The sequence below is a fragment of the Culex pipiens genome, chromosome 1 (genome assembly GCF_016801865.2).
Source record: "Culex pipiens pallens isolate TS chromosome 1, TS_CPP_V2, whole genome shotgun sequence".
Lineage (NCBI taxonomy): Eukaryota > Metazoa > Arthropoda > Insecta > Diptera > Culicidae > Culex > Culex pipiens.
The window spans coordinates 71125876-71143562 of NC_068937.1; the positions used below are offsets into that span (position 1 = coordinate 71125876).

The 17687-nt window shown below is 39.2% G+C and overlaps 1 protein-coding gene and 1 pseudogene across 4 annotated transcripts in view; one reads left to right on the forward strand and one right to left on the reverse strand.

The window, feature by feature from the left end:
* LOC120428430 (solute carrier family 22 member 3-like) overlaps positions 1 to 17687 on the reverse strand; it is a 121735-nt gene that overhangs the window by 74664 nt on the left and 29384 nt on the right. For all 4 annotated transcript variants that reach the window (XM_052709097.1, XM_039593443.2, XM_039593442.2 and 1 more), the window contains one exon: positions 9887 to 9999. In XM_052709097.1, the coding sequence (XP_052565057.1) occupies positions 9887 to 9896 (10 nt within the window). In that variant the 5' untranslated portion in view covers positions 9897 to 9999. The remainder of the gene's footprint in view (positions 1 to 9886; positions 10000 to 17687) is intronic.
* LOC128093186 (uncharacterized) lies at positions 10063 to 14308 on the forward strand (annotated as a pseudogene).

A 17687-nucleotide genomic window follows, 5' to 3' on the forward strand; every position in this document is an offset into this window, starting at 1 on the left:
CTAGGGTGGTTCGAAAAATGGCAATTTTCGCCATTTTTCGCAAAAACCATTTTTTTGAAAAAATCACATCTCCACGTCATTTCAGCGGATTTTGGCTGTCTTAGACGCAAAAGAAAGGTAATTAGTTGGGCTGATTGAGAAAAATAGTAAGAAGTTTAAAAAATCTAGCTAAACATTTAAAAAAGTCGTATGAAAACCTAAAATGGTGTTTTGACCGTGTCTGGACCAAAGAGCCTATGTCTGAAAATATTTTTATCGGATTCCTCGGAAAATTTCACATGAAATATAAAAAAAATGGCGATGTCAAACCGTACGTTTCCGAGATATGATTTTTTGAAAATAAAATCCGGGTTTTTCGACGCGCCACGCGCAAAACCAGGAAAATGACGAAATCTGCAAAAAATCAACTTTTTTCACTAAAACTGCGATAACTTAAAAATTTCAGCTATGACCTATACATTTTAGGGTACCAAAAGTTGCGTTTTTTAAATAACGAAAATTTTGGTTCCCTAACATGTATAGGTCATTGCTGAAATTTCTAAGTTATCGCAGTTTTAGTGAAAAAAGTTGTTTTTTTTTTCGAGGAATCCGAGAAAAATATTTTCAGACATAGGCTCTTTGGTCCAGACACGGTCAAAACGCCATTTTTTGTTTTCATACGACTTTTTCAAATGTTAAGCTAGATTTTTGAAACTTTTTACTATTTTTCTCAAATAGCCAAACTAATCACCTTTCTTTTGCGTCTAAGACAGCTAAAATCGGATGAATGACACGGAGATATGATTTTTTTAAAAAAAAGTGGTTTTTGCGAAAAATAGCATAGCATAGCATAGCATAGCATAACGAGTCTGCACCACGCTGTAGGGGGTGCCACAATGGTCAATTCAATATTCTTAGACAATTTGATTGCTGCCCGGTACAACCAAGAATATCTAAGAACATAAATTTCCACACTGTGCTCCAAGGCTACGCCCACACAGTCCCGTGGGGATTTGGGAGGGGATGTTTTTGTTGTTCACTAGTGGCAAAAGTTCAGGGAACCCATGCGACTTTTAAAAGTGAACGGAATATTTTTGGGGGTTAGGGGAATTTCATCGGGCCGATGAAAATGGTTGAGTGCGTAATGTATTTAATGATTTGAATGTTTGTAAGTGTAAATGTGAGTCTGTAGTGTATTATCTAATAAGCATATAGTTTTGTAATAATGATAAATAATAAATATAATAAATATAGTAAATAAAATAAATATAATAAATATAATAACTACAATCAAGATGATTCCAGGAAGCTGTAAAAAAACAGTTATTGAAAATATAAATGCTCCAGATGGTCCCATGCTGTTTTAGAAAGTTTCGTTAATTTAAGCAGTTTGATCATATATGGTATGAGGAGATGGTATATTACAGGAAAGGAATAGGATAAGGAATAATATGAACATTTAAATAAATCATATAGTGAGTAGACAAATTTACATGTAGACATTTGATTTAAAATAATTCCAGGAAGCTGTAAAAAATGAAAATAATTTTAAAACTAATACTCCAGATGGAAACACAAATTAAACAACAAAGACACAAGAATCCTAAAAAGCGGCTTCGCACCTTCCACATAATTCGACATGAACACGATCACGAATACAGCACAAAAAGAACGCCACAAAAATCCATCTTCCCGGCGCTGCTGCTCACACGACACTGACGCGCAATAATATTCATTAGCACAATGACCCCCCTCACCGCATGCATGATATGAACACGATCACGAATACAGCACAAAAAGAACGCCACAAAAATCCATCTTCCCAGCGCTGCTGCTCACACGACACTGACGCGCAATAATATTCATTAGCACAATGACCCCCCTCACCGCATGCATGATATGAACACGATAACGAATACAGCACAAAAAGAACGCCACAAAAATCCATCTTCCCGGCGCTGCTGCTCACACGACACTGACGCGCAATAATATTCATTAGCACAATGACCCCCCTCACCGCATGCATGATATGAACACGATCACGAATACAGCACAAAAAGAACGCCACAAAAATCCATCTTCCCAGCGCTGCTGCTCACACGACACTGACGCGCAATAATATTCATTAGCACAATGACCCCCCTCACCGCATGCATGATATGAACACGATCACGAATACAGCACAAAAAGAACGCCACAAAAATCCATCTTCCCGGCGCTGCTGCTCACACGACACTGACGCGCAATAATATTCATTAGCACAATGACCCCCCTCACCGCATGCATGATATGAACACGATCACGAATACAGCACAAAAAGAACGCCACAAAAATCCATCTTCCCGGCGCTGCTGCTCACACGACACTAAAAAAAAAAGTGGTTTTTGCGAAAAATGACGAAAATTGCCATTTTTCGAACCACCCTAGCACGATGTAGGTCACCCTAATGGCCAAACAAAAAAAAATACGGGTCTAATTATTTTGGCCATGGAACCCCCAGAAAAAATTTGAGCCCGATCGGAGAACTTTTTTTCGGTTTAGGCTCTTTTCAAATTGAATTGCTGTATACAGCAATTCCCCACGAAAACAGCATGATTCGAAAAAAAAAGTTCTCCGATCGAGCTCAATTTTTTTCTGGGGGATCCTTGGCCGAAATAATTAGACCCGTATTTTTTTGTTTGGCCATTAGGGTGACCTACGCCGTGTTAGGGTGGTTCGAAAAATTGCTATTTTCGTCGATTTTCGCAAAAACCATTTTTTTCAAAAAGTCATATCTCCGCGCCAGTTCATCCGATTTTAGCTGTCCTAGACGTAAAAGAAAGGTGATTAGTTGGGCTATTTGGGAAAAATAGTAAGAAGTTTCAAAAATCTAGCTTAACATTTGAAAGGGCGTATGAAAACTTAAAATGCTGTTTTGAAGGTCTTGGGACCAAAGAGCCTATGTCTGAAAATATTTTTATCGGATTTCTCGGAAAATTTCACATAACATATCAAAAAATGGTAAAGTTATGTTTTCGATACTCTGAGATACGATTTTTTGAAAATAAAAACAGGATTTTTCGACGCGCCACGCGCAAAAATGGGAAAATGACGAAAACGGGAAAAAATCGACTTTTTTCACTAAAACTGCGATAATTTTAAAATTTTAAAATACGGGTCGAATTATTTCGGCCAAGGATCCCCCAGAAAAATTTTGAGCCCGATCGGAGAACTTTTTTTTTCGAATCATTCTGTTTTCGTGTGGAATTGCTGTATATATATATATATATATATATATATATATATACAGCAATTCCATTTGAAAAGAGCCTAAACCAAAAAAAAAGTTCTCCGATCGGGCTCAAAATTTTTCTGGGGATTCCTTGGCCAAAATTATTAGACCCGTATTTTTTTGTTTGGCCATTAGGGAGGCCTACATTGTGCTAGGGTGGTTCGAAAAATGGCAATTTTCGTCATTTTTCGCAAAAACCACTTTTTTCTAAAAATCATATCTCCGCGCCATTTCATCCGATTTTAGCTGTCTTAGATGCAAAAGAAAGGTGATGAGTTTGGCTATTTGGGAAAAATAGTAAAAAGTTCCAAAAATCTAGTTTAACTATTGAAAAAGTCGTATGAAAACTTAAAATGGCGTTTTGACCGTGTCTGGACCAAAGAGCCTATGTCTAAAAATATTTTTATCGGATTCCTCCGAAAATTTCACATGACATATCAAAAAATTGGCGATGTCGAACCGTACGTTTTGGAGATACGATTTTTTGAAAATAAAAACTGCGTTTTTCGACGCGCCACGCGCAAAAACGGGAAAATGACGAAATCGGCAAAAAATCAACTTTTTTCGCTAAAACTGCGATAACTTTAAAGTTTCAGCGATGACCTATAGATGTTTGGGTATCAAAATTTTTGTAATTGAAAGACGCAACTTTTGGCTCAAAATTTTTCTGGGGGTTCCCTGGCCGAAATAATTAGACCCGTATTTTTTTGTTTGGCCATTAGGGTGACCTACGCCGTGATAGGGTGGTATGAAAAATTGCCATTTTCGTCGATTTTCGCAAAAACCACTTTTTTCGAAAAATAATAACTCCTCGCCATTTTAACCGATTTCAATTGTTTTTTTTTAATTTTTATTTATTTTGATTTTCTCTTCCATGTACATTCATTCAGTTAAAATATTATTGAGTGTCCAATCACAATCGATGACTTTTCACCTCAATTTTAAATACTAGCAACTTTTATTTATTCATGAAATATTGTAGCTTTCGCTATTCAGTGATTTCAAATGTAGGAGGTCCTACATGTACAAAAGGGAAAAGGGATACCTTAAAACTAACTTATAAACTATATAAAGAGCGGATCAGTGCAGCTGAAGACTGCAATGATTTTTGTCGAAATGCATCAATTATCTTATTGGACATAACATCCAAAGTGTCAACTTCGGCTAATTGATGAAGTTCACTGGTGCTGAACCAGGGAGGAAGTTTCAGAATCATTTTCAGAATTTTGTTCTGAATCCTCTGAAGTTTTTTCTTCCTGGTTAAGCAACAGCTTGTCCAGATCGGCACAGCATAAAGCATGGCAGGTCTGAAAATTTGTTTATAAATTAACAGTTTATTCTTGAGACAAAGTCTAGAATTCCTGTTTATAAGTGGATACAAACATTTAATATATTTGTTACATTTAACCTGGATACTTTCAATGTGATCCTTGTAAGTAAGGTTTTTGTCAAAAGCAAGTCCAAGATATTTCACTTGATCCTCCCATTTTAAATTTACCTCATTCATCTTTATAATATGATGACTTTTTGGTTTAAGAATATCAGCCCTTGGTTTTTGAGGGAAAATAATAAGTTGAGTTTTTGCAGCATTTGAAGTAATTTTCCATTCTTTCAAATAAGAATTGAAAATATCCAAGCTTTTTTGTAATCTTCTTGTGATGACACGAAGGCTTCTACCTTTGGCGGAGATGCTTGTATCATCAGCAAAAAGTGATTTCTGACATCCTGGGGGCAAATCAGGCAAGTCAGAAGTAAAAATATTGTATAAAATTGGACCCAAAATGCTTCCTTGAGGGACGCCGGCACGTACAGGTAGTTGATCAGATTTGCTGTTCTGATAACATACCTGCAGAGTACGATCCGTCAAATAATTTTGAATAATTTTCACGATATAAATCGGAAAATTAAACCTTTTCAATTTCGCAATCAAACCTTTATGCCAAACACTGTCAAATGCTTTTTCTATGTCTAGAAGAGCAGCGCCAGTAGAATAGCCCTCAGATTTGTTGCTTTGAATCAAATTTGAAACTCTCAACAACTGATGAGTAGTTGAATGCCCAAGGCGAAATCCAAACTGCTCATCAGCGAAAATTGAATTTTCATTATTGTGCGTCATCATTCTATTAAGAATTATTCTTTCGAATAATTTACTAATAGATGAAAGCAAACTAATGGGCCGATAACTTGAGGCTTCAGCAGGATTTTTATCCGGTTTCAAAATCGGAATTACTTTGGCATTTTTCCAACTACTGGGAAAATATGCCAAATCAAAACATTTGTTGCAAATATTGACCAAGCTACTTAAAGTTGCTTCAGGTAATTTTTTAATTAAAATGTAAAAAATGCCATCCTCACCAGGGGCTTTCATATTTTTAAATTTTTTGATAATAGATTTTATTTCATTCAGATCCGTATTAAAAACTTCATCTGATGAAAATTCTTGTTCAGCAATATTCTGAAATTCTATTGAAATTTGATCTTCAATAGGACTCAAAACATTTAAGTTAAAATTATGCGCACTCTCAAACTGCTGAGCAAGTTTTTGAGCTTTTTCCCCATTAGTTAATAGAATATTATCACCATCTTTTAAAGAAGGGATTGGTTTTTGATGTTGTTGTTGTTGATTTTATTAAGGGAACTTTAACCCTATGGGTCATTCGCTCCCGTGGTTTTTGAGGTTTTCTAAGAACCTTTGAAAGTTTCCAAAAAGGTTTGGAATAAGGTTTAATTTGTTCGACATCTCTTGCGAACTTTTCATTTCGCAGGAGAGTGAATCTGTGGTCAATAACCTTTTGCAAATCTTTTTGAATTCGCTTCAGTGCAGGATCACGAGAACGTTGATACTGTCTTCGGCGAACATTTTTCAGACGAATCAGAAGCTGAAGCTCGTCATCAATAATGGGAGAATCAAATTTGACTTGGACTTTAGGAATAGCAATATTCCTAGCATCCAAAATTGCATGAGTTAAAGATTCCAAGGCTGAATCAATATCAGCTTTGGTTTCTAAAACAAAATCATGATTTAAATTATTCTCAATATGATGCTGATACCTGTCCCAATTAGCTTTGTGGTAATTAAACACAGAACTATTGGGTCTGGTAACTGCTTCATGAGAAAGTGAAAAAGTTACTGGAAGATGATCAGAATCAAAATCAGCATGAGTCACTAAAGGACCACAATACTGACGTTGATTTGTCAAAACCAAATCAATTGTTGATGGATTTCTAACAGAAGAAAAGCAAGTTGGCCCATTCGGGTATAAAACCGAATAAAGACCAGAAGTGCAATCTCTGAATAGAATTTTACCATTGGAATTTACTTTTGAATTATTCCAAGATTGGTGTTTGGCATTAAAATCACCGATGATCAAAAATCGAGATCTATGCCGAGTAAGTTTATTCAAATCCCCTTTGAAATAATTTGTATTTTCCCCAGTGCATTGGAAAGGCAAATATGCAGCTGCAATTATAATTTTCCCAAATGAAGTTTCAAGTTCAATGCCCAAACTTTCAATTACTTTTAACTTAAAGTCACGTAACGTACTATAAGTCATACTACGGTGGATAACTATTGCAACTCCACCGCCATTTCGATTCATTCTGTTATTGGTTATAACTTTATAGTCTGGATCACTTTTCAAATAAGTGCCAGTTTTTAAAAATGTTTCGGTTATAACAGCAACATGCACGTTATGAACTCGTAAAAAGTTGAAAAATTCATTTTCTTTCGATTTTTTTCATAATATTGATGGAATTACTTAGATCCATGATTAAACTTCAGGGTAAGAACAACATCATTCGCAAATTTTAATCCAATCTGGATAGCTTCCATCATGGATGTAGCATTACTCATTGTTTGAATCAAACCAAACAGTGAGTTTTGCAAAAAAGTCATTTTTTCAAACGTAACATCGCCGAGATCAGAAGATCCCAAAGCGTTGCCAGCAGAAAAATTTTCAAATGAAATTTGAGGTACCTGCCCAATTTCAGGAAGATTGGTAGAGGATTTAAAATTCGTGGATGAACCCGAACCCGAAACGACGTTGGCATAAGAAATACCATTGCTGTTACCTAACTTTTCCACGGTAGGGGTATTTCTAGCATTGTTCGAGTGAGACAGCACGAACGTTTGATTAAAGATGCAGGTACAACCTGACTTTGAGAAAATTTCGGTTTGGATTTCGGCTGATGCTTAGCACGAGAATCCAAAACCTTTTTTTCTGATGGGGCAATCCCAGAAATTTGATTTGTGATTTCCACCACAATTTGCACATTTAAATTGGGTGATTTCTTTCACGGGACAATTGTCCTTGTCGTGAGAAGAATCCCCGCAAACCATGCATTTTGGAACCATAGCGCAATGATCAGTACCGTGACCGAATGCCTGGCAACGCCGGCACTGGGTCAGATTCTGGCCATTACCGCCATGTTTCTTAAAATGCTCCCACTTTACCCGTACATGGAACAAAAACTGAACTTTGTCCAAAAGTTTCAAATTGTTGATTTCATTTCTGTTGAAATGAATCAGATAAAATTGTGAAGTCAAACCAAAGCGAGAAATATTCCCGTTTGTTTTTTTCTTCATTGGTATTACTTGGGATGGGGCAAAGCCAAGCAACACCTTAAGTTCGTTTTTGATCTCATCCACCGACAAGTCGTTGGAGAGACCTTTGAGGACCGCCTTGAATGGACGAGCATTCTTGGTCTCATACGTGTAGAAATTGTGTTTGTGGTTTTTCAAATAACCAACAAAAGTTTGGTGATCTTGTAAAGATTCCGTCAACAAGCGACATTCTCCTCTTCGACCAAGCTGGAACGAAACCTTCAAATTGCAAGTTTCCTTGCAATTCTTCAGTTGCGTTCGAAAGCTGGCCAAATCGGAGACGGAAGTCACTACAATTGGCGGAGCCTTTACTTGTTTCTCGACGGCAGAAGGCTCAGTACGAGGAGAAGGATCCTTGTCAACAGTTTCCGATAAAACACCGAAACTGTTTGCCAATGGAATTGGAGGATTGACCTCACTTTCAGAATCAGAATCAGACCTCGGATGAGGCTGTTTTCTTTTTCTGTTTCCGTTAGCCGGCTTAGCGTTCAAACGCTTGATCGACGTAACGACCAAATCTTCAGAAGATTTGCGTTTACCTTTGTTTTGACGCATTTTGCAAGCAAAGTTCTCTTTAAAAAGATGGCTTCGTTTGTAAAATACAACAAAATTTCAGGTGGGGTTAGTCTTGAAAAGACTGTTTAGAATTTTGGAAAATAACTCAGGTAGTCTTTAAAAAGACTGTGAATTTTGTTTGAAATAACTCTGAGCTTAGGTAGTAAAAAATACCGCAGCTCTAGTGTCCGTTCACCTCGAAGGTTCGCAAGACACTGACCGATTTTAATTGTCTTATACGCAAATGAAAGGTGATAAGTTGGCCTTTCAAAGAAAAATAATAAAAAGTTTCAAAAATCTAGCCTAACATAAGAAAAGGGCGTATGAAACTTTAAAATGTCGTTTTGACAGTGTCTGGACCAAAGAGCCTATGTCTGGAAATATTTTTATCGGATTCTCCGGACATTTTTACATAACATACTAAAAAGCCTAATCTAGCCTAACATATGAAAAGGGCGTATGCAGCTTTAAAATGCCGTTTTGACGGTGTCTGGACCAAAGAGCCTATGTCTGGAAATATTTTTATCGGATTCCCCGGACATTTTTACATAACATACCAAAAAATGGGAGGAGTTCATTAACAGAATTCCGGGATATGATTTTTTGAAAATTAAATCCGTGTTTTTTGACGCGCCGCGCGCAAAAACCGGAGAATGACGAAATTGGCAAAAAAAAACAACTTTTTTCACTAAAACTACGATAACTTTAAAATTTCAGCGATGACCTATAGATGTTTGGGTATCAAAAGTTGCGTCTTTTAATTACGAAAATTTTGGTTTCCAAACATCTATAGGCCATCGCTGAAATTTTGAAGTTATCGCAGTTTTAGTGAAAAAAGTTGATTTTTTGCCAATTTCGTCATTCTCCGGTTTTTGCGCGCGGCGCGTCAAAAAACACGGATTTTATTTTCAAAAAATCATATCTCGGAATCCTGTTAATGAACTCCTCCCATTTTTTAGTATGTTATGTAAAAATGTCCGGGGAATCCGATAAAATTATTTCCAGACATAGGCTCTTTGGTCCAGACACCGTCAAAACGGCATTTTAAAGTTTCATACGCCCTTTTCAAATGTTAGGCTAAATTTTTGAAACTTCTTACCATTTTTCTTTGAAAGACCGACTTATCACCTTTCATTTGCGTATAAGACAATTGAAATCGGTTAAAATGGCGAGGAGTTATGATTTTTCGGAAAAAGTGGTTTTTGCGAAAATCGACGAAAATTGCCATTTTTCAGACCACCCTAACACGGCGTAGGTCACCCTAATGGCCAAACAAAAAAAAATACGGGTCTAATTATTTCGGCAGGGAACCCCCAGAAAAATTTTGAGCCCGATCCGAGCACTTTTGTTTTTTTCCATGCTGTTTTCGTGTGGAATTGCTGTATATATAAGTGAAGGTCACTCGAAAAATCATATTTCATTTTTCGAGTGATTTTAAAGCTTTTCCTCAATGGTGTGAAGAAACTAAAAAGGCTTACCTAAGAGCATTGTATTGCGTGGACTAATTGTTTCCAACAATTTTGTAGTTATGATACCCCCAAGAAGAACTCCGAAAAGATGGAAAAACTGAGTAGTGGCCACCAGGATGTCTCTGGAAAGTATTATTTAAAATATTTAGTTTTATTACACTTCTGACATAAAACATTGTTACTACAGACAAATAATTTTGTATTTTTTTTTAAATGTTTCAGCACTGCCAATGTCAAAGCATAGTATTATCTGGGTGATGAATAGAGAGAAAGCGTAACGTGTTTTTCGAATGATCCCACTTTGTTTACATCTACAAAATAAGAGGCTGTTCATGCACAAGCATTACTTTTTCTTACTGGCAAATAAGCTGTGTTATAATCAGTAGTATGTGTTTTATTTTGTCTAGTTTTTGACATTTTTTGCTGGAAAACTGTCGCTTTTTGATCGATTAGAAAAGATTTTTCTATTTTACAGGTGACGAAGAACTGCGCGAGAGTTTCATTCTGCGATGTCGCAGATAAATTCCCTGGCTGGTTTTTAAATCCTGCAGCTCTTTCTGGTCCAGCGAAAAAAACATCGCTAATTCTAGCGAAGATGATCCAACAAACAGAGAAGATTTTCACTGAACCAGGTTTTCAAATGAAATCAAACAATAAAGACAGCTTCTGAATGGATACAACCGCATCGACTCTATAAACAACTTCCATTCATAATTATGAAAAATGACGATCTCGCCGTCAACTTTCTTTTGATTTCTTGACTTCAACTCCAGGTTCTCAAAAGCCACACATTTTTCATTTCAGCAAAAAGAAAAAAAATAATTGATCGATAGCAATACTCTCTACTTTTGGTGAACAGTAAATTGGTTCCACTTTGACAGATCCAAATTGAGGCCGTACTCAACGTACTCAACCAGGCCATCATTCCTCGATCGCGCACGACGTTGAGTCGGCATTGCGTGACATCGGTTGTGAGGTGCACCAGGGCGAGGAGTGGAAGGCACACTCGGACATTCAGATTCAGAACGAGGAGGACTCAGGGGACATCGGCATCTTTCAAGAATGTTCACCCGAGCCTTTTTCCTGCGCACAGAATGTGAGCGATGTGGCATTCCAGCACAGGGGTGTATCCGTTGGAGATCTGACCGGAATGGTTCAGCACGATGACCTGGGCGATGATTCTTTGAGTCCGGGCACGACCTCCAGCAGGGCTTCTTGTTGCATTTCGACGGACTTGTCAGTATGGCGTGTCATTCTCGAAGTAGGATTACGTGCTAAAAATCGAAATCCGTTCCGAGGGCTTCATCAACTCCATGTTCCGGATGCGCTTCCAGGATCGGGAACTCTCCGTTCAGGCACTTTACTTTCCAGCCGGGAAACGTCGACCACCCTTCCCGAATCAATGGCCAACTCCTCCAAGACTGTCCTGATTGAGGCCGGAAACGTGACCATCGTGTTACACTGCTGTCGCGCGTCGAAGCCTCCATCCGGAACCGTCTAGCCTGGAGTATTCAGAAGTGACCGGTGGCGTACCGTATTAAGCAGAAGCTAGTGGAGAAGCGTTAAATACAAAAAAAATGTTTTTCTAACACACTGTTTAATTTTTTTTTAAATAAATGTAAAAAACCAAGCACATTTTTCTGAAATTATCCCTGTAGTGCTAAATGTTGTGTATTCTTGCCATAAAAGGTTTCTTTTCCAATTAAAAGTAAAATACTTGTACCAATACAACGATTTTGTTCCATAAATGCATGGTAGTATCAAAAACTTTCCAAATTTTAACGGTGCACATCAACCAGAGCTTTTGCACCCAGATTTTTGTTACAGACATTTTAGTATCTTCAAAATTACGGGTACTATCAAAATATTTTTTTATTCATCCCCTAAAGTACAGTCCACAAAGTTATTTACAACAAAATTTGACTATTTTGATAATTGCGTTGTTGCAGGATTGGGTCCGTAAGTTTGACAATGTTGGAATAAGAAGACAACAACTTCCATCGTTGCTGTGCACCCTTAAATTGAAAAGTTTGAACTTTCTACGAATATTCACCAACGCGAACTTTTAATCCAACGAATGATCTTTTTAAATTTAAAGTAATTTTTCTTTGTGTGTAGGTGGCCATTGAATATTATTTTACAAATTTCAAGAATAATCCTGCAAAAAATAATGTCAATGGTTTTTTTTAATTGTAAATTATATTTCTAGAGTTTTTATAAAAAAAAGGTCCTATAAACATATAAAAGACAATAGCTGAAAGGACCTTTTGAAAAAACTCTGGATTTTATTTCGACAGTAATTAAGAAGAATGTCTTGCAAATGCAAATGCAAACTTTAGCGTTCCGTACGTTTCGGTGGTTCACAATTGCAAGAGCTTACGAAGTTCTTTGGATCGGTCTTTCGCCAGCACTCAAACTCAGCTACAGGAACGATTTTTTCGCCGGTACAGACACTTGGCAACAGGAATGTTTTTTAGGTTCTCCAGCTGTTAAATTATTAGCTGTGGTGCGTTTCTGGGGAACGACCGAAAAGAATCGATGACAAAAGGGGAAATGCCACGTGTTTAGGGATAGCCACCAAGCGGAGATCCCCAGCGAAAAAAAATAGTAAAGCTTTTATCCGGCGAGAAATCCCGATAAGCTCTTCCAGCTCTGAACCTCCGAAGCACTCAAGCTTCCGCAATTAAAACAAATCAACTTTCATTTATTTTTTCATTAAAGAGCATTTAAAGGACGTGCAGATGAATAATTCAAAGCATTTTTGATTTTGATTATTCGTAAATTGATCGAGAACCGATTAAAAAATCGCTTTGTTAACAACTGGCGCTAAGGACCTGTGTTAACACGGGAAGAATTACCACTCGTTGCTCGCCCCATATAATCGCTTGGCGACACTGCCGACAGCGCCATCATCAGGCCAAACGGGGAACTAAAAAGTCTGCAAACTAAATGAGGTGCGCATTTTTTTGGCACGCTGTCATTTGCAGTATCAAATCGCGGGCGCGATTTTATTTGACATTTCTCCGAGAGGTGCGTCACTTCCGCGCTAACCGAGCGATAAAGCTTCCTTTTCAGACCTTAGCAGCGTTCAATTTCACCTTTCCGCTTTAAGTTGCTTTAACTTGCTTTAACGCGCGTTAACCGCGATAACTTGCTTTTTGGCTTACCTTTTTTTGCGTGCACACATCAGACTGCTCGATTTTTTTGACAGCGAGAACTGTCAAAAGCGAATGACAGTTCTTGTTGTCAAATCAGTCGAGCAGTTTGTTTGAATACTTGAAAAAAAAACCTTGCCGGTTAAAAAATTCCGACTAGATATTCCGGAACAGCAAGAAAAGTTGCTGGAACCCATTCAACATGCTGAGAGAACACCAGAACCGGAACGTGAACCCGTAAATGGTTATCCGTTAAGATGCGGAAGCGTTCGTTGATGTTCCACCTCCCGGTCAACACGGACATGAAGCAGAGTGTCGTTCGGTTCGAGTCGATCGTGCTGTCGAAAAGGAACTGGCCCAACCGATCATCAATTTTGGCGAGGTGGGACCGATTCGATGCATTCGCTACATGGCCTACATGTGTCCGTAAATCCAGATCATCGACGGCGGACGTTGTTCCAGTGTTTGTTGTGCAAGGCAACGACAGAAGTTCCGGCAGAGTACTTCCGGCATCTGGATCACACCGGCCAGCGAATAGACAAGTACGAGCGTCCGGAACGTACGACTTTGTGATCACCAAGGACTACTGCTGGAATAACACTCCGCCGAAGGCACTGGCGATGTTGTTCGTGATTGACGTGTCGTACAACAACGTCAAGTCCAGGCTGGTTCAGTTGCTGTGCAGGAGCTGAGGGCTAGGAGCGTGCCTCGATTAAGGTCCATGAAGTCCATGATGAAGTCACCTACAGCTCCAGATGGTGGTCGTTGGAGTTGCCCAAGTAAAGGTTAACTTCTAAAAGTTTACACAGAACCTAACCTTCTCCTCCGACAGCCAATGTTCATGCCCACATCCTGCTCGGACAAGCGCCAGCTGCGCGTGCTTAATCTTAGCCTGAAGACATGCAACCAGTTGGCGGATTTGTTCCGCAGTTGCGACCTGGATACGACCAATCTGCTCTTCGCCAAGCCGAGCCTGTTCAAGCTGCTAGAGGACGAGGACGGCCCAGATTCTGGCCTGCTACCGGAAGAACTGTGCATCATCTACGTCCGCCGACCAGCTCGTCCTGCCGAATTGCATGAAGTTGCTACCACTGTACATTTCGTGTCTGCTGAGAACGACGTCCTTTCGGGGGGTGCCAACGCCAACGTTGGCGCCTCGAATGTACCCGCTGCCATCCGGTGCACGGCGGACAAGATGATGAAGAAGAATTGAGAAAGAATTAAGCACTGAGTTGTACAACAGAGTTCAACGCAACGAATAGCCATCAACTTCTAGCAGAAAGCGGTATTCACATGTTTATGTGGCTCGGCATGGGCCTGTGGAGGAAGCGTCTGCATCGTACTGCCCGACGTGATTGCTGCGTACGGAGTATACAGAAGCTGTGGTTCGATTTTTGTTTTCAAAATTACACTTTATTTATATTAAAGTGGCTTTACATTTTATGTCAATAAAGTATCTAAAACTCGTCTAGTAGTCGTCCCTTTTCCCCTAACCTTCTTCCTTCACCGGATCATCTCGATTCAAATCAGATACAAACTCGATTTATTACAGGTTGTTTTTTCTTCACTGAACCTGCCGCGATGTCCTTTATAATCCGCTCTTTGTTGAATCTCCAAATCGTGATCCAAATGTGAAGATACCACCGTGCACCGACATCACCAGGTGCCAAGTTCCGCTTCCTCCTTAATCGCGACTATCTGCTTCCGTTCTGCGGCCTCCGGCTTACTTTCCGAGCACGAAAGACAACGCCTTGAATCCGGACCGACACCCGACAAATTAACCTCGAACACGGTTGGGTCGCACTGGGCATACGTTTCACCGGTGAGTCGCACCAAAATAACAATGCCCAGCAGGATGTGTCAATCGTCTTCCGGTATGTCCACTTCCTCCACGTTGATCCTTCGGTTCCCTCGCGACCGGTGCTTCATTGCCTTTGTGTTATTTGGCCGCATCTGTGCTGCCTGAATATTGCGTTCACTACCGTGCACTTGCGCAACTGGAGGAGCGGCCGTGGCTGACTGGTTACGGTGTTCGCTTTCTAAGCGAATGGTCCTGGGTTCGATTCCCATCTGCTCCCAACGAGAAAGTATAGGAAATATTAATATTGAAACTCTGAACATGAACGAAAAATCAAAGTCGCCCGAGTCGGGGTTCGATCCCCCGTACTTTGGATTGGTTAGCAAAAATGCTAACCACTAGGCCATCACGGCTTGGTGAGCGGTGCCTGGAATTAGGAATACTGTTACTATCAACTATATACGCGCTGGGTCCTTGTCCATTTGACGAGGGTTCGGAAGTTCTAAATAACGTTTGAACCCGATTGGTGCAAACGTTCTTCAGGGCGGAGCTTGTCGATAAAAGCTGAGGGACCTCGCGCTCGGCTAGCCAGCGTAGAAATGGGTCACCGAAGCTCGGCAGAGCTAACACCTTCCAAATGCCTATGCGAGTTATTTGCATGTATAGAATGAAGATCTAAAAATACATGGAAACAACTCAATTTGTAAGATGCGACCGCGTGGTCCCGTTTGGTTGGTTGCACACACTGCACACTGCTGCTACCGTGCACTTGCGCAACTTGTCAATTGCTTGGCAAACGTTTCGGCGATTCGCTGGGGGACGGTCAGAATCAGGGCAAAAGCTGGAGATAGAACTGGAGATGGACCCAGTCTAGGCTTATCTACAGCCAAGCGCGTCGATTATCAGCCTACAACAATAACATTAAAAATCACAATTAAAATCTGTTGATCGCACTGCGTAAAAAACATTACCAAAAAACTTTCCTCCTCCTTGAGTTTGAGTCAGGATTCTCCGCTAAAGTTCTTGGTGATGGAGCCGCCGATCACACCCATCACACCTGGAATCCGGTCCGGTCCGGTCGTCAAAACGCGCGCCTTGCTCTGTGGAAGGTGGAGCCGGCGATCACACCGACAAAACTTTTCCGTCCGTTTGTAAAAAATCACAAATTTTGCTTTGTTTTTTTCTTTCTGTCAAAACTGCTTGAAAAAACAAAAACAAATACCGAGTTGCCAAACATAACCAAAAACTGCTCGATAAAAGACGGCAAGGTTGCAAGATAGATTTACCCGGTTCAAAAGTCGAGCAGACTCTGGTCGCTTTAACTCGCTTTAACTCGCGTTAACTTGCGATAACATGCTTTAAGGTAGCGTTATGTGAAAACTCGACACGATGAGTGGCGTTGATGCTTTTCGAGCTCGTTTTTGTGCGTTTTAGTTTGTTATCGCGGAGTGACGTCCCCCTCGCATTTCTCGGGTTATTTTTCAAAAGGTCCTTGCGCCAGTTGTTAACAAAGCGGTTTTTTAATCGGTTCTCAATCAATTTACGAATAATCAAAATCAAACGTGCTTTGAATTATTTATTTGCACGTCCTTGAAATGCTCTTTACTGAAAAAATAAATGAAAGTTGATTTGTTTTAATTGCGGAAGCTTGAGTGCTTCGGAAGTTCAGAGCCGGAAGAGTTTATCGGGATTTCTCGCCGGATAAAAGCTTTACTATTTTTTTTTCGTTGGGGAAAACCTCCGCTCGGTGGCTATCCCTAAACACGTGGCATTTCCCCTTTTTGTTATCAATTCTTTTCGGTCGTTTCCCAGAAACGCAAACAAGCTAATAATTTAACAGTTGGAGAACCTAAAATCATTCCTGTTGCCAAGTGTCTGTACCGGCGAAAAAACCGGGGTTACAAATTTCCCGGGAAACGGGAAATTTTAAACCAATTTCCCCGGAAATCCCGGGAATTTCAATTATGTCGAAAATTGTTTCCGAACATGATTCTGATTAATATTATTTAAAAAAATGTATAGAACAGCAACTTTAATGGTTAAAATAAGTGTGGAGATCAATTACTTGCTTGACTGCATGTAAAAAATCATAAAGCTACATGAAAATTGATATTTTTTAAAAACTACAATAAATCAAGAACAATAAATTAAAAAAAGTATTTTTTATCAAAATGTTTAGACAGTGAATAAAATGAATCCATACTTTAAAATCACAAATCTTTTAAACTTGCCTCTGTGACCAGTTTGAGAGAGGAAGGTTCGACCAATACATTTGAAATGATGAAAAAACATGCAGAAATTATGTTTTTCATGACAAATATCTTTTCTAAAACAAGTCATACTAGTTTCAGCCTTTGAACAAAATGGTATAGCTTCTTATTATTTCTATAAGACATACTTTCCATCGCGTTTGTTTTACTTCAAGGTTTGAATATATATCTTTTATTCATTTTTTGAGCACCTCTCGAACCATACAAAGTAGTTTTTTCAATGATTTTTTAAAGGTTTTATTATACCATATGATTTTCAGGTTTATAATTGACTTCGTTTGAAAAAAAAAATCATGACACAAAAACATGATTTAAATTGTACGTACATCTGCTATACCTATTCTATGCTAACAACCAAAGCCGGGACCGACATTTTACTTCCTCATCCGATGGAAGGTTGGAGCAGATGGGAATCGAACCGAGCAACGAGTGGTAATTCTACCTATACTTATTCTATGTTGTTAGGCCGTTAAGTCATTCCAGGTGTAGGAGTCGTCTCCATGCCATAAGTACAAACAACACACCAAATCAAGCCTACTCCGGTGGAATTGCTGGCGGCGGTTGGACTCGCAATCCAAAGGTCGTCA